The sequence below is a fragment of the Cherax quadricarinatus genome, chromosome 25 (assembly GCF_038502225.1).
Source record: "Cherax quadricarinatus isolate ZL_2023a chromosome 25, ASM3850222v1, whole genome shotgun sequence".
NCBI lineage: Eukaryota > Metazoa > Arthropoda > Malacostraca > Decapoda > Parastacidae > Cherax > Cherax quadricarinatus.
The window spans coordinates 840,174-858,729 of NC_091316.1; the positions used below are offsets into that span (position 1 = coordinate 840,174).

Here is an 18,556-nt window from a genome sequence, read left to right on the forward strand (position 1 = left end):
TTTTTTTTTTTTTTTTGTGTGTGTGTGTGTGTGTGTGTGTGTGTGAGTGAAATTTTGAGATTTCTTAGAATAGTGGTTGCCTTTCATACAAATGTATATTTTCAGACAGTTTTTAAAAGATGTTTTTGGTTAGGGATTTAGTTAGGATGTCATGAATTTTGGCTTAATGTTAAAAAAAAAAAATGGATACTTAAACAATAAAATTTCCACAGGTTCCATCCTGGAGGGGCCAGATCCTACTAATCTGAAACCTATGGTTGAGCAGGCAATGCCAACTTTGATTGAAGCACTTAGTGACTCTTCAGTGGTGGTGCGGGACACTACTGCCTGGACTTTGGGTCGTGTATGTGAACTGATTCCTGATGCTGCTTGTAATGATACTTATCTAAAATTGTTATTAGAAGCCTTGGTGCATAGCCTTAAAGGAGAGCCTCGTGTGGCATCAAATGTTTGTTGGGCTCTCAGCTCTTTAGCTGAGGCTGCATATGAACAGGCTGATACAGGTGAAGTGGATGGTGAGCCTCCCACTTACTGTTTGTCTGCATTCTTTGATCCACTGGTAGATGTTCTCTTGCAAACCACTGATAGAGCAGATGGCAATCAATGTAACCTTCGCAATGCAGCTTATGAAGCTCTCATGGAACTCATGAAAAACTCTCCTCATGACTGCTATCCCACTGTTCAGAAGACTACAATGATCATTTTGGAAAGGTTGCAGCAAGTTCTTCATATGGAGTCTCAGGTTCAATCCCATAGTGATCGTGTTCAAGTTAATGATATCCAGTCATTGTTGTGTGCCACACTGCAGTCTGTACTTCGCAAAGTAACCCCTGAAGATGCTCCAAAGATCAGTGACCCTATTATGGCTGCCTTGCTACAAATGTTCCAAACTTCACAGGGCAAGTCTGGAGGTGTTCAGGAGGATGCACTTCTTGCTGTTTCTACACTCATTGAAGTACTTGGACATAACTTTTTGAAATATATGGATGCTTTCAGACCTTTTCTGGCCTTGGGTTTGAGGAATGTGGACGACTACCCAGTGTGCTCTGCAGCTGTTGGGGTCACAGGAGATATATGCCGTGCTCTTGGGGATAAAGTTGAGCCCTTCTGTGATGAATTGATGTCTATGCTCGTGGAGAATCTAGGTAACAATAATGTTCACCGAAATGTTAAACCAACAATTTTGTCAGTGTTTGGAGACATGGCTTTGGCTCTAGGGCCAAAGTTTACTAAATATTTGGATGTTGTCCTACAAATGCTTCACCAGGCATCTCAGGCTCAGGTTGATCGCTCAGACTTTGATATGTTAGACTACCTTAATGAATTACGTGAAACCTGCCTGGAAGCTTATACAGGTATTGTCCAGGGATTGAAAGGAGATGGTCCAGCACCAAAACAAGAGGTTCAGCTGTTACGTACGCATGTGCCCCACATGATAACATTTATAACATCAGTTGCAGCTGACGAGGAGAAATCCGATCCTGTTGTTGCAAGCTCGGTTGGTCTGATAGGGTAAGTGTTTCTAATAGGTTTTAGTTCTGTTAAAATAATTTGTCAGAAGGTACCCTTCTTGTTTTGCTTTTCTAGCCTTGAGAGGTACCAAGCTTGATGTTGAAGGGATTTTTTTTCCCTTGAATTTTTTTCTTGCCGTAGGTGTGCTCTGATACCCCCCTCTAAACTGGGAGATAGTGCCTGAGTACAGGCACTGTACCTCCCATGTCCAGGACTTTCCAGCTAACTAGTTTCCAGCAGCCTTGTCATAACCAATTCCCTCTACTCCTATCTGACAAACACAAATGCCTGTTGGATATCCTCCAAGCCCCTATTATACAAAACATCTTTTATCCCCCCCCCCCCCCCATCCTTCCCATGCCCTGCCATCCCTCCTACAGATATATACACCCTCCAAGTCATCCAATTTTGCTCCATCCTCTAAATGTCCAACCCATCTCAATACCTCCTCCCCCCCTGTGTTCTAGATAATACTTATAGTAACCTTTCATCTTCTAATTTCCTTTTCTGCATGATGTGTACACCATACATTTCCTTCAAGCATGACATCTCTTGTCTCCAGCTGCCTCCTTGTTGCAACATTAAAAATCCATGCTTGACACACATACGAGTGTTGGTACCACTTTGCTTTGGTTTATTTCCCCTTTTTTCTTCCATGGATAATAGTCTACACAGATGCCTTAATGTACCATCCACCTCTTTCATCTTGTCAGTTCTATAGTTTAGCTTATTTTGAGACCCATTAGCCAACAATCCATTCCAAATATCTGAACAAATTCACTTCACACTCTTCCCTCCAATCTGATATCCAATCTTTCATTATCTAAATTTTTTGTTGGTGTCATCACCTTGCTCTTTCCTATGTTCTTTTAATTTTCTTTTACAACCTTCCCAGGTTCATCCACCAACCTTTGTAATTTCTCTTCAGAATCTCCAAAAGCACCATGTCATCAGCACAAACAACTGACACTTGCAATCATTTCTAATTGTTTATTAAGGAACACAGATTAGATATTTTGGCAGCATTTGTACAGTTATTTAAATTCTCCAGTATATTGAAGCAGTCCCATCTCTCTTGGATCCTCTGCAACCCCCTAATCCTGTAAAATATTAGTTTCTGTTGGGTTACTCAAAAATTTGGCTGTGGAGATTACTTGGATTATACTTTGAAATAGACAATATTTTTTTTTTTTTGTTTTTCAACAAGTCAGTCGTCTCCCACCGAGGCAGGGTGACCCAAAAAAGAAAGAAAATCCCCAAAAAGAAAATACTTTCATCATCATTCAACACTTTCACCACACTCGCACATTATCACTGTTTTTGCAGAGGTGCTCAGAATACAACAGTCTAGAAGCATACACATATAAAGATACACAACATATCCCTCCAAACTGCCAATATCCCAAACCCCTCCTTTAAAGTGCAGGCATTGTACTTCCCATTTCCAGGACTCAAGTCCGACTATATGAAAATAACCGGTTTCCCTGAATCCCTTCACTAAATATTACCCTGCTCACACTCCAACAGATCGTCAGGTCCCAAGTACCATTCGTCTCCATTCACTCCTATCTAACACGCTCACGCACGCTTGCTGGAAGTCCAAGCCCCTTGCCCACAAAACCTCCTTTACCCCCTCTCTCCAACCCTTTCGAGGACGACCCCTACCCCGCCTTCCTTCCCCTATAGATTTATGTGCTTTCCATGTCATTCTACTTTGATCCATTCTCTCTAAATGACCAAACCACCTCAACAACCCCTCTTCTGCCCTCTGACTAATACTTTTATTAACTCCTCACCTTCTCCTAATTTCCACACTCCGAATTTTCTGCATAATATTTACACCACACATTGCCCTTAAACAGGACATCTCCACTGCCTCCAACCGTCTCCTCGCTGCTGCATTTACCACCCAAGCTTCACACCCATATAAGAGTGTTGGTACTACTATACTTTCATACATTCCCTTCTTTGCCTCCATAGATAACGTTTTTTGACTCCACATATACCTCAACACACCACTCACCTTTTTTCCCTCATCAATTCTATGATTAACCTCATCCTTCATAAATCCATCCGCCGACACGTCAACTCCCAAGTGTATCTGAAAACATTCACTTCTTCCATACTCCTCCTCCCCAATTTGATATCCAATTTTTCTTTATCTAAATCATTTGACACCCTCATCACCTTACTCTTTTCTATGTTCACTTTCAACTTTCTACCTTTACACACATTCCCAAACTCATCCACTAACCTTTGCAATTTTTCTTTAGAATCTCCCATAAGCACAGTATCATCAGCAAAAAGTAACTGTGTCAATTCCCATTTTGAATTTGATTCCCCATAATTTAATCCCACCCCTCTCCCAAACACCTTTACAACCCCATCTATAAATATATTAAACAACCATGGTGACATTACACATCCCTGTCTAAGACCTACTTTTACCGGGAAGTAGTCTCCCTCTCTTCTACACACCCTAACCTGAGCCTCACTATCCTCATAAAAACTCTTTACAGCATTTAATAACTTACCACCTATTCCATATACTTGCAACATCTGCCACATTGCTCCTCTATCCACTCTATCATATGCCTTTTCTAAATCCATAAATGCAATAAAAACTTCCCTATCTTCCTTATCTAAATACTGTTCACATATATGCTTCAATGTAAACACCTGATCTACACATCCCCTACCCACTCTGAAACCTCCTTGCTCATCCGCAATCCTACATTCTGTCTTACCTCTAATTCTTTCAATTATAACCCTACCGTACACTTTTCCTGGTATACTCAGTAAGCTTATTCCTCTATAATTTTTACAGTCTCTTTTGTCCCCTTTCCCTTTATATAAAGGGACTATACATGCTTTCCGCCAATCCCTAGGTACCTTCCCCTCTTTCATACATTTATTAAACAAAAGTACCAACCACTCCAACACTATATCCCCCCCTGCTTTTAACATTTCTGTCATGATCCCATCAGTTCCAGCTGCTTTACCCCCTTTCATTTTACGTAATGCCTCACGTACCTCCCCCACACTTACATTCTGCTCTTCTTCACTCCTAAAAGATGGTATACCTCCCTGACCAGTGCATGAAATTACTGCCTCTGTTTCTTCCTTAACATTTAAAAGTTCCTCAAAATATTCTCGCCATCTACCCAATACCTCCATCTCCCCATCTACTAACTCCCCTACTCTGTTTTTTACTGACAAATCCATATTTTCCCTAGGCTTTCTTAACTTGTTTAACTCACTCCAAAAATTTTTCTTATTTTCATTAAAATTTCTTGACAGTGCCTCTCCCACTCTATCATCTGCTCTCCTTTTGCACTCTCTTTACCTTTCTTTTACTCTCCATATACTCTGCTCTTCTTATAACACTTCTGCTTTGTAAAAACCTCTCATAAGCTACCTTTTTCTCTTTTATCACACCCTTTACTTCATCATTCCACCAATCACTCCTCTTTCCTCCTGCCCCCACCCTCCTATAACCACAAACTTCTGCCCCACATTCTAATACTGCATTTTTAAAACTATTCCAACCCTCTTCAACCCCCCCACTACTCATCTTTGCACTAGCCCACCTTTCTGCCAATAGTCGCTTATATCTCACCCGAACTTCCTCCTCCCTAAGTTTATACACTTTCACCTCCCTCTTACTTGTTGTTGCCACCTTCCTCTTTTCCCATCTACCTCTTACTCTAACTGTAGCTACAACTAAATAATGATCCGATATATCAGTTGCCCCTCTATAAACATGTGCATCCTGGAGCCTACCCATCAACCTTTTATCCACCAATACATAATCTAATAAACTACTTTCATTACGTGCTATAAAGGAAAACTTTGCTGTTATGGGCTTTGACCTGGCAAGAACAAGAACACCACCAGTCGATCCCACAGTCTGGCTGCCGATCCTCAATATTGACATACCAAAAGCCAAATTAACATGTAAAATCAAATATCATAATCTTAGTACTGGTACTGTATGGTGTGTGCCTTGTGGCCACATATTTTATCTTAGAAGACTTCATGGGCAAGTGTTTTTTCCTTAGTCTTGAGTTTAGCAATCTGGCTTGGAAAAATAAAAAACTAAGTACAGTGAAATCTCCTTTAATGCAAGGGTTACATTCCTAGAATGAATGCTTTATTGTATATTAAAAAGTCCTCAAGGGGGGCTCCTTGGCATGGTGAAGAGGCTCTTGGTTTGAGGAATTAGACATGTTGGTCTCCTTCCTCAGACCGAACCTAATTAACCCTCAATCCTCCCTCTGATCCCATCCTCCCTTTTTCTTTTCCTCCTCCTCCTCCTCCCCACCCCTCCCTATTACCCTTCGTCTTTTTTTTTTCTCCCCACAGGCACGCTAGTTCCTGGGTAGGGGAAAGGGTACCTGGGTCCATCCCATTCTGTTGAGGTTCTTGGCGGTGGTGTAGTTTGCCATGGAATCTGGATCGCCTGGGGATGTCCCGATCCCTCTCCGGTCTCCAGGGGAGTGGCTTTGGGTATCTTTCGTGCGATGGGTGTATCTCTGGAGGCTGCCTTTCGGATTCCGGGGGTGGTGGCCAAAGGAGGTATGCTTTGTGGCAGATATCCAGCCGCCCTCTTTCGTCCACCGAGGTAGCTCGGCAGATGTGAGGTTGCTATCCCGGATTGCTGGTTTACTGGCATGATGGGTAGGGTATGGCACGGGTTCCGTGCTGCATCTGCACTACTTGCGGTGCTGAGGACCTCTTGGGCGTGGAGGGAGATTTCTGGCCCTTTCATTCCTCCCAGGAACTACCCCTACCCAGTCCCTCCTTTTTATTTTTTTTTTTATTTTTCTTTTTTTTTTTTATCTTTTTTTTTTTTTTTTTTTCTTAAAAACAAAAAGAAAGAAGTACCCTAACCATGGAAGCCTTAGTCCATGAACCTGCTACCCCCGGGCCCCTTCTTGATACCGCACCCTGTTCTGACCCCGCCTCTGTACCTCTTGCCGGTGCTGTTTCCTCACCCGCTTCAGGTACTGAGGTCTCGACTGACTCCTTCGATTTATCTGACCTCCGCTCTCCTTTGACTATGCTTCCGGCCTCTCCCTCTACGGTGCGGCAATCTTCGAATCGCTGGCCTGTTCCACGTCGGACCAACTCTGGTCCAGCGCCTAAACGCCAACGACAATCATCTGCTGATGATACTTCTCCACCTTCTCGTTCTTCTCAGAAAAGATCGACACGTCCTGCACTCCCTTTCCACGCTCAGTTTCAGAATGCACAATGGACTAAATTCTTCACTTTACGACCGACTTCCTCTATTGCCTATCTTTCCGACCATAGTATTGGCAAGACACTCCTACGCCATGTCGGTAAAGATATTTCTTTTCATGCTCTTCTTTCCCATATTGATACTGTTCCTGTCACTATTGAAAAACATCATTCCCTCAATTCTTGTAGTGGTACCGTCATTCTGCCCCATACCATAGTTCAACAAAATTTCCAGACATGTGGCAATGACGTTCTTGAACAGCTGGAACTCCAAGATCTCCCAATCCTCAAGGTAGACACTTATGTTCTTCCTGCCCGCGGGCAGAGTCGATACCCTAGCAATGTGGCTCATTTAACTTTTGACAGCCGTGAACTCCCATCCTCAGTTTATGTAGCAGGACATAGGTTACAAGTTCAAAAGGTGATCCCTACACCGCAACAGTGTAGAAATTGCTGGCGATTTGGCCATCCAGCGAAATATTGCAGATCTATAGCCGAATGCCCGGTCTGTGGTGCTGATGACCATTCTAATATGTCTTGCAATCGACCTCCCTCTTGCTTTAATTGTCATGAGGCTCACCCTTCGTACTCTCGCCGTTGCCAAGTCTACTTAAATGAACGGGAAATCAGTTACCTCAAAGAGGCAGAAGGTCTCCCTTATGCCATGGCAGTTTCTCATCTCTGCCTCCAAAGGAGACTTACCTCATGTTTCTTATTCCCGTATTTCAAAACGTCCCCCCACTTCTGGGGTCTCATCTTCTGCAGCCTCCTCTGTGGTTACCTATCCCATAGTCACTCCTGTATCTAATTCTTTTGCTGTCCTGGGCTCAGACGTCCCTACTTCAACGCCTCGGTCTGTTCTCGCTTCTTCGTGTTCTTCCTCACAAGCCTCGGTATCGACGAGATCTCGTACGACGACACCTGCCAATCGTCCCTCTTCTTCTCAGAAGTCAAAAAAAGCTCCTTAACCCCTCCTTCCCTTCTTCCACCAGCTCATTTTACCTTCCCTGTCTCTGTACCTGGTTCTTTCCCTCTCACTGGCTCTGTTACAAGTGTAGAGGTTCACCCACCCTCCTCGTACTGTACCGTCCTCCCCTGTTCCCTCCCAAGTTTCTTCCTCTTCTGCCACCTCCCAGGTTTCTGCCTCTTCTGTCCCCTTCCATGCTTCTTCTCCAGTTCCCTCCACCCTTTTGCCCCCCCCCCCTTTATCTTGGTACAGTCCATTACAGTTCCAATCTTTACTCATCCTCTCCTACCATCTCCAATATTGTCTCCCAGAAATTGTGGTGAGATTGTCTCCACCATCACCTCTGCTTCCTCTGAGTGCAGTCTGGAAAAAGTACGAAAACTGAGTGGTAAATATTTTCCTGGCCCGACTTCTATTCTGCGGGTTGCCGGTGTTGATATAGCAAACCCACTAGATGTTACAATGAAATTGGCAATCATCTGGTCTGTATTTCTCAGGGGCTCCATCTATGCCCCTGGTTTCTTTCCTCAAAGTCTGCCAGAGAGTTAGCACCCTTGGACTTTACTTCTATTAGAGAACAGTATAATGTGCCTTTTACACTTCAAGAACTGGAGGCAACACACTCAGCTTGCTGATCATCGGCAGCTGGGCCCGACGACATTCATATTCGTATGCTACAACATTTACATCAGTCAGTCCTTTTATGCCTTTTCAATCTTATTTGATCACAAGGAGTTCTTCCACAGCTGTGGAAATCTGCCTTTGTTCTCCCTTTCTGCAAACCAGGTACTAAGGGACATGAAGCCTCCCACTGTTGTCCCATTGCTCTTACCAGTGCAGTTTACAAAGTGATGAAACGCTTGGTAAATAGAAGCTTAGTGTGGTGTTTAGAGAGAGACAACAGTCTCTCCACTCGTCAATATGGCTTTTGTAAGGTCCGTTCTACCATAGACCCCTTATTATGCTTGGATATGTATGTTCGTAATGCCTTTGCGAATAACCACTCAGTTATTGCTTTATTTTTTGACCTTGAGAAGGCATATGACACAACTTGGAGGTATAATATTTTGGCCCAAGCCCACTCCTTAGGCCTCCGAGGCAATCAACCATCCTTCCTTAAGAACTTTTTAACCTACAGACATTTCCGTGTTCGGGTTAATAATGTGCTCTCCCCGGACTTTATCCAAGCTGAAGGTGTCCCCAAGGGATGTGTTCCGAGCACAACACTTTTTCTCCTTGCTATAAATGATTTGGCCTCCAGTCTTCCATCAAATATTTGGTCAACACTCTGTTGATGGCTTCGCTATTGCCTGTGCAGGCGCTGACTGTCACCTCATTACAGTTTCTCTCCAGCATGTGGTCGACCGTGTTTCCAATTGGACCACTACACATGGGTTTAAATTTTCCAGTACCAAAACTCACCAAATTACTTTCACTAGATGCTCTGTCATCTCCGATCATCCTTTGTACCTCTATGGCTCCCGTATCCCTGAACGTGATAGTCAGGTTTCTGGGCCTCCTCTTTGACCGTTGGTTATCCTGGAAACCTCACATTACCTCTCTGAAGGCAACTTGTCACAGCCGGCTAAACCTTCTTAAAGCCCTTGCTCATCTTTCATGGGGAGCTGATCGTCGAACTCTCCTTCCCCTACATTCCACCCTCATTTTATCGAAACTTGATTATGGTGACCAGATCTATTCAGCGGCCTCTCCTGCTACTCTCTCTAGCCTTGACCCCATTCATCACCAAGGATTACGTTTATGCCTTTGTGCTTTTCGCTCTTCCCCTGTCGAGAGCCTCTATGCAGAAGCGAACGTTCCATCCTTATCCGATCGCCGTGATGCCTATTGCCTTCGCTACTATGTACGCTCTCATGATCTCAATCCTTCCATTTATAGAATGGTCGCCAATATTAGTAGATATTCTTTATTTGTTCGCCGCCCCTGTTTACTCCGTCCCTTCTCTCGTCTCCTACATTCGCTCGTCTTCTCTTCAATTACCACCTTTCTATGTTCATGTAGCATCTCACTTTTCCCTACCCCCCTGGGAAGTTCCAGCTGTTCGAGTCTGTTCTTTCTCTCTCCCTTGCTCGAAAGCTCAACTGTCTACGGTCGCTTCCCGCTCTTTTTTTTCTTGACCACTTCCACTCTCATTCTCGTGCAATTACAGTGTACACAGATGGCTCTAAGTCTTCTGATGGCGTAGGATTCGCAGCAGTGTTTCCGGACAGCATCGTACGAGGGCATTTACTATCTTCGGCTAATATTTTTACTGCTGAATTTTATGCCATTCTTGCAACACTTATCCGTAATGCATCTATGCCTGTGTCATCATTTGTGGTTCTCAGACTCCCTTAGTGCTTTACAGACTATACAGAAATTTGATACACCTCACGCCTTAGTCCTCCGTATCCAACTTTGGCTACGCCGCATCTTTACCAAGCATAAAGATATTGTTTTTTGTTGGGTCCCTGGTCATGTTGATGTACAGGGCAATGAACAGGCAGACACTACTGCACAGTCAGCAGTACATGACCTGCCAGTTTCATATAGAGGTATTCCATTTACGGACTATTTTGCTGCAGTAACTACCCACCTTCACACCCGTTGGCAGCAACGTTGGTCTACTCTGCTCAGTAACAAACTTCAATCTATTAAACCGAGTATAGGCTACTGGCCGTCTTCTTGTCACCAGTGTCGAGGTTGGGAGACTACTCTCTCCCGTCTACGCATTGGCCATACTCGTCTTACTCATGGATATCTCATGGAGAGGCGCCCTGCTCCTCTGAGAGAATTGTCAGGTTCCATTATCAGTCACCCACATTCTGTTAGACTGCCCACTTTATCAACGAGCACGCAGAATTTACCTCCGTCGTCGTCTTCGCTCCGCTGCTCTCTCTTTACCTTCCCTTCTCGCTGATGGACCCACCTTTCATCCGGACACTCTCATTGACTTTTTTGACAACAACTGACTTCACAAACTCTGATACCTTCAGCTCTTTCTACCTCAATCTCTTGCTACCCTCTACCCCCGCACTATCCCCTGCCCCGCTGTTTTCTGTAACCTACTGATCATCTCTCCCCCTTCTGCCGCCCAATACCCTCGCTTCCTTTCCTACCCTGTAGCACTGTATAGCCCTTGTAGCTTAGTGCTTCTTTTTGATTATAATAATAATTATATATTAAAAAATGGACTTTTGAGAAAAGTGGTGGTTTGTAGATGAGAAATGTACCCAAATCCTAAAAAAAAAAAAAAAAAAAAAAAAAATGCTGCTGAATAAACTTGTGGAATAAGATCTGAGGAAAACTGCTGTGATGCTACTATACTGCATTCCTTTAACCCTTTGACTGTCTCAGGCCCCTTTCTGAAACTCATTGTCGATAAATTTTTTGGGGAAAAAAAAAATCTTATGAAATGATAGAGAATTTTTTCCTGATGGTAAAGACACCAAAAGTATGAAATTTGGTCGAAAATTCGCAAAATTACGCTCTTTCAAAGTTAGCGGTCTCGGCGACATATGCATCGGCGATTTCGCCGACTTTGAGCTCTATTTTTGGCCAATTCCTTTGTTCCAGTTGACCAAACTCATAGCTATTTCTTTAGAACTACATTTTTTCTATCAGTTGAGTACAAGAAACCACCCATTTACCGATTTGAACTACCCAATAAAGTGGTCAGAAATTGGGAATTTGGCCAATTTCACGCAAATTAAAAAAGATGCCAATGTCAAAATAGTCCAGAATAAACAATGTAGACATTCTTGGCACTAAAATAACATCCTCTGTTCATTAGTCACATCTCTAGGCCCCTCTTGTATTACTATTGCTTTCTATTTTCATTTTTTATTCATACAAAAAAAAGTTCAAAATTTACTGTTATGCAAACTAATGCATTATTGTATAAATAATATCAGTGCACTAGTGAAAGAATATTAGACTCCCCAGTTGAAGTGTATTGGACATGTGGTGTGGTTTACTTACTCCTGAGCATTGGTAAAAATCGAACATTTTCGCTAGTTTGAGCTCATTTTCAAGGTAGTTTTCATCGTGAAAGTAATCAAAATCATCCATATTTCTATAATATGTTTTCCATTTTATCACCTGAGACCATGAAAACAGGAATACAACGATAAGTACTATACGAAAATACACTTCAAAGTCGACTTTTTAATCCAAAAAAACGGTCAGAATTTTTTTTTCTCATTACGCACTGCGTGCTGCAGGATTTTTGTGGTGTGCACTGACCACACAGACCCATTCTCTCACATGTGGGCCTACCAGCTTTCTCCCGCTTGATTTGAAGCCGCTAGAATTTACGCATATAAATGTCAGAAACAGTGACACGTAAGATGTATATATACGACCGAAACAGTCAAAAGGTTAAAAACCAGGGGCATGATGCTTCATCCAGAGAAAACAGGTGAATGGTATGCTGCCTGATTGATCCTTGTTCTATTTGGATGAATTCATTTACAGAAAGAGCCATTACTTGTGTAGATTCTAGATTGTTAAACAGGTTTGCCAGTATCTGCCAGGAATCTGTTCATGCTTTCAAGTTTCAGTTGAAAATGCTTCCGTTTTACAAAGCTTATGATCATAGTCACTTGAATGTAAACTAATAATTTTTTCATCATTGCATTTATGGCTTATTGTGTGTTAGTGCGAGTTTCTTGACAAGAAGCCTAAATACAGTAATAAGGATCTAAACCAGTTGTCTGGCTTCATTTAATATACATTATCACAAGGAATAAACATTATTTTGAGGTTTCCCATAAATAACTTATATTTACTTGAAGATGTAGCAATACTAATGCAATATTGGAGAGTGAGGGTTGAAGGTATTTAGTGATCCCCATTCCTTACTACTACTACTACACATTGTGAAAAGAATAATTTCTGTTTTCTTAGAGACCTTTGCTCAGTGTTTGGGGCTGACATGCTGCAGTTGGTTGAAACAGATCCCATTACTAGCCTCCTCACACAAGGCCGCCGTTCCAAGACTTCAAAGACAAAGACATTGGCCATGTGGGCAACAAAAGAAATTCGCCGCCTGAAAAGTAACAGTAGTTGGTAAGTACACAGATCCAGGTAAAGTATCAATTACAAACAGTTAATCTTATGGGTCTGTGATTAACATTTGTTTTTAAATCTTGTCCAATTTATTTGGGGCAAATAGGGTTTTCTTTTTTTTTTTTTTTTTTTTTTTTTTTTTTTTTATCTTTTTGAATTATTTGTGTAGTAAGCTGCTTAAAGCACTATGCAGTACTTGATACATGGGTCTATTAGACATTGGTTAATATAAATTAGCAGTCGAACTGCTTGCAGGTAGGGCATCAGTTCCTATTAAATGCCATAAATTTGTAGTCCCCATTAATGTTTTTGACAATGTTAGCCATTTCCTACCAAAGCTGGTGACAATTTCAGGAACTCATCATTCACTCTGTGTGCTTTGCGATAGTTTTGTTGATGTTGCATTACTTTTATCATCTTGGCTGTTTTGGGCATTTAAACTGGTCAAATATGTACTGCAATAGAAATGAGCATAGATAACAGGGCACTACCAAGGTTGGCTGTGCTAGGCCACATGGTGAAAGATTTAAATGGCATTTCAAAATGATAGGTAAAAAAAAAAAAATAGAAAATGGGTATCAATATTGAACACTAAACTGCCGAGGGGGTCTGAAATTAAGTGCTGCTTCTGTCTGTTTAAAAAAAAAAAAAAAATCAAAATGAAGGGCTTAATTTTCTGAAGATAATAAATCCAAAAATAATATCACTTCAGTACTTATGGGATTGAGGTGAATTGAAGATCATTGATCCCATACATTATTTGATTTTCACTTCTTGGTTTTTTTGTTTGCCATTTGTGGGCTAGAAGGTTGTGCTTATGGATACTAGTTGTTTGGTTACACTTACACAAGTCAGATTTGTCGAAATAAATTGTCACTAGTAGATCTGTTTATTCACACTTGTGTACACTTGCATTATCAGTTTTCTACAGTTCTAACATGTGTATACATGACAGGCACTGGTATTATTAGAGCCATAGAAGTGTGTTTTAACTACAGCATCATAGTGGTGTTTTATACTCGCATGCGAGTAGGTAGTCCTGTGTTGAGAGAATAGTTAACATCTAAGCTCAATTTTTCTTGTCAGTAGCAGGAAGTATTGTTAGAAAGTGATTACAGTGTCTCAAATGACGGCATTGGGTCATTAGTATGGCGATGGTGGTGTGCTGGAGTTGACCTGTTTCCGTATTTATTTGAGAGAAGTAAAAATGCATGGTTTCATTGGTATGAAACGATTGCACATCACCAATCCCTGCGTTGACATGCACTGTATTACACACGTGTCGTATGCATAATTGTGGCAAAGATATGCTCCTTGGTCATAGTAGTCTGCCTACTGGCAGTCACAATCATGCCAAAATTAGCATGTGCTATATTACGTGGTACTGACTGTTGGTTTCTGTTACTATCATTTTCATAAGCACTTTATCTAAATGCATTTCAAAGAAACCCAGGTCGTAAGTCATTAGTGGTGATAAAATGCAACAAAATTCCAGTCGTGAAATTGATGGGGATTTGGCACAAATGTTGCATTTTATTGCCAATTCCTGATGCTTGTTCCTTATACTTAGGCCTCCTAAACTTCTTTTACCAAATTTGAAGGCACGTTATTTATGCATAGATGTACGACATTGACATTGATCTTGCTGGCATAAGTCTGTGTAACAGTTAATTTGTATTGCTTTAAACAACAGGTAAGATTATGAAGTTTTGATAACTGGCCATGGTAAGATCTTTATGGCTTAAAAGATACAGGGTGGGCCAAAAGTAGGCTTACAGTTGTTTCACTATTTGTTCACAATTTCAGTTTAATTTTTCCAGACCAGTATTCCAATACTAAAGCAGTATTGGAAGTGTGAAAATGCTGAGCAGGTACAGGAGTTTAGTGCATACCTACTGAGTGTAAGCCTACTTTTGGCACACCCTGTATAATAGCCAGGAATCCTGTCCAGATAAATTATGCAAATGCTGCTACTATGTGGCTCACTGTACCTAAGCCTAGCTCCACAGGCATCGTTACAGAAGAACCCCAAATAATGTGAGGGCTATGTTCCTGAAAATGGGCATGTTGTCAAATTTACAGGTAACTGAAGTGAAGAACATGGAAAAATAATTAATTCTTGGCACCTCAATTTTCGTTTTCCTAAATAGCCAGAATAGTCAAACAAAACTATTTTATCTTCCATTAAATTTTGGTTGCTGTTACTTCTTTATGTGCACGTGTTTGTGGAGAAGGTTGATGTGGCCTATTACAGTATTTGTATAAACATTGCAGCTGGCAGTGTAAGCACCACCATCATGTCATAATTGAGAAAAATGAATGTCCTTACCAAAACGCACTAAACGTGTAGGAAATTGCTTCACATATTCCAAACACGTATACTAAAGGTGAATGCATTTGGGAAAGTAATAAATTAACCCTTTCAGGGTCCAGAGGCCAAATCTGTGTGACAGCCAGGGTCCAAGAATTAAAAAAAAATGGTAGAGACTTTCTCTGAAGGTAATAAAACAAAAAGTATGAAATTTGATGGAAAATTGACGAAATTACTCTTGCAAATTTTGCATCAGTTATTTTTTTCCAACTGACTACCATTTTAAGCCAATAGCATTATTCCTGACAACCAAATTCTTAGCTATTTCGCTAGAATTACTTTTTTATCGATTGAGCACAAGAAATTGCCCAGTCAGCTGTTTCAACTACCCAATAATGTGATCAGAAATTGGTAATTTGGCGAATTTTAACAGTTCAAAATAATCCAGTTTCAACATTGGGTCCAGAATAAACAATGCAGGCATTCCTGACACTAAATTAACATTTCCTCTGTTTATTGGTTACATTTTGAGGCTTTACAAATTAATTCCATTTTGATTTTTTATTCACGATAAATTATTTGCCAAAAAATGGATTTACTGTTATGCAATATTGTAATAATTGTATAAATAATATCAGCACATTTGTGAACATATATTAGACCCACCAGCTGATGTGTATTAGATGCATGACTTCATTTGTTTACCCTGGAACATCAAAAATTGAACATTTTTGCTACTTTGAGCTGTTTCAAGCCATTTTCAGTGCTTAAGCCAATCAAAATCATCTCTATTTCTGTAATATATCTTCCATTCTGTCAAATGAGACCAAGAAATCACGAATACAACTAAAAAAAACCATAGTGAAAAAGCACCGCAATGTCGCTGTTTTAATCTAAATATTCGGTCTGGGTTTTTTTTCTTATGCATTGCGTGCTACAGTATTTGTTTTATGGGGTGCACTTACCACATATATGTATTTTCTCGTATCTAGGCCCAAATTTATCACTTGCATCTTATCTGAATGAGCTGAGCTCCAGCTGTAGCTCTACAGCTTGGACCCAGGCTTCAAAGCCATACAACTACAGGACGGACCCTCAACGGGTTAAGAAAAATGTAGTGGTAATGTAATAAAATACCTCCAACCTCTCGTAAGTTTGCTTTATTGCTTATCATAGCACATTTAAGCCCTTGTGGTTTAGTGCTTCTTTTTTATTATAATAGCACATTTAACAGGTTCATGACCTGAAGTAGTCCGAAACACAGGTACGGGATTCCTCAAAAGTGAAGTGGAAGATGTCAGGGAGCTGTGGAGAGGTGCATACTGTGGATTAATACAGCTCAATACTGTGTCAGCTGTGGTGGATCTATAAACACCAACTCAGATGAATTTGTCATGGTTGTGCCACTTGACATTCCTACAAACAAACATTTTCTAATGATTTTATACTGTCACCAACATGTTTAACAGTTGTAGAAATACTGTTAGATGGGTACATGCCTTGGTGTGGAAATGTGTAATTAGAGGTTTGTACCCCAAAATCAAAGAAGCCTTCAATATGCATCAACATATTGGAAACCTTGATTTTCTTTAAAAATCATTAGAATTTCATGCCTAATTTTCCTTTTTTGGCACATCCAGCATCAATAGTATTCCTTTTGGGCATTATGGTTAATATGTAATAGATTTGATGGAAATGTCCAAAGTAGTTTTGTAAATGCAGGCACTATACAAATGACACAAAGCAACTGTAGGCAATGTTGACTAAGGGCGATACTAGCCTTCCCCCTAAATAACAATCTACTCGGTTGTAGGCCTGTCCTGGCATGGAAGGAATACTTCCTGGCGCAATCATCCGAATTATTACATTGTTTGATTCCATGCATTTTTCACATTTATACTCGGCTTTTTCCATGCAGTTTGATTTATGCTTACAGGCATTCAATCTCATGGTGAACTTGTGCTTCCCAGTTAATAAACTGGGATTCTCCTGTCTCTTCACAAACACTCCAGCTCCCCCAATTTCCCTTCTATTTCCTTCTACCAGCCAGAACAAGGCTTTGAGGCAAGGTAAGTTGGATAACCTGATCCAGTCATGGTGTCATAAAGAGAATGTGTTATGACAAAATCAGACTGATTCCACATTAATCAAGGATTTATTATACATGATCTGTTATCCATTTCTCAATCGTCAGTTACTATCAGCAACAAGGTTTAATTTTTAGCTAATATTGTAAATTGGGCTGTGAGAAGTTCACTTAAGACAGTGTCAATTATATAGAAAAAATGCTCCAAAACTATTGGTGCATTTTTTAATACAATTTTAGTACCTTACTCTGATAACCAGGAGATATTTAAGGTATGCTGAAGATGGAATATTTAATCACACACTGCCACATGATAATGAGGGTTGTGATGGAAAGAAACTTGAGCATTAGGCTTGCTTTAATAACTTATTTATTCTTGTCTTACTGAAATGAGATTCTGTACCTCCATTCTTGTCATTTGGGAGTCTCCTACAAAGGTAAGGTGACCAAGAAAGATGCATTAATCATTCATTTAGTATCTGTCTTGCCTGAAGTGTACGGACATCACATTTCAGATGAGCCCTTGCATATTGAAAACTACTAATCCACAATTTACTGAAGTGACATGTGAGAGTGAGCACAGAATGAACCAAATAAATTAGAGAATTCTTGAGGGAAAATAGGAAGGTCCATAGCTCTCTGAGCTCTTACTAGCATAAATACCACTGGAACTAGGGTGAAGAGGGAGGTACCCTATTTTACAGATGCCTGCCTACTTAGATTGTAAAGGCTGTGCGTGCCTTTATGCAAGCAGCAATTGTCTGGCTTATCAGGGAGTCACCAAGGAAGCCTGACCTTGGGCTGGGCTGGGCTTGGAAATAGAAAAACAAAAAAAAAAAAGTCACAGGTATGCATTATAACCATGGGTTCCCCACCACAGAAATTTATAAATACTTCAGTTTTGCAATTGTTCAAGTGACAAGATAGTTTCTTCTGCATATATATATATAATACTGTATATATTTTTTTTTCTTCTAGCGAAATATCATCACTGCTGGATGAGGCGCCTCTGATAGTAGTCCAGTAGTCCGTAAGACAAGTAAGCCTTGGCGATTTGAAGATGGGGGACCTATGGGAATTGAACCCAATACCTGTTGTGCATAGTACAGTGGACAGTTTTTCTTGTGAAGCAAGATACAAATACCTCAAGACTTCATACCCTTAACTGTTTATTGTATCCCGATTAACCTTTTGTCATACCAATGCACTATGTATCTCTTTCACGCCTTCATTTACTATACCCATCGGAACTGATCCTTCATGTTTTGCTTAAAACTAATGACCTTAAATTCTCTCTGCAGTTACCTGCCACTTATTGGCCACCACATAACTTGCCTTGTATTGACTCTTGACATACTTCATTAGA

The 18,556-nt window shown here is 40.8% G+C and overlaps 1 protein-coding gene across 1 annotated transcript in view; it reads left to right on the forward strand.

Annotated features, from left to right (window-relative positions):
* Fs(2)Ket (Importin subunit beta Fs(2)Ket) overlaps positions 1 to 18,556 on the forward strand; it is a gene marked incomplete at its 5' end in the record, with an annotated part of 55,007 nt that overhangs the window by 23,998 nt on the left and 12,453 nt on the right. Inside the window, 3 exon segments of the mRNA XM_070088527.1 lie at positions 213 to 1,512; positions 12,632 to 12,793; positions 18,169 to 18,229. Coding sequence (XP_069944628.1) covers positions 213 to 1,512; positions 12,632 to 12,793; positions 18,169 to 18,217 — 1,511 coding nt within the window.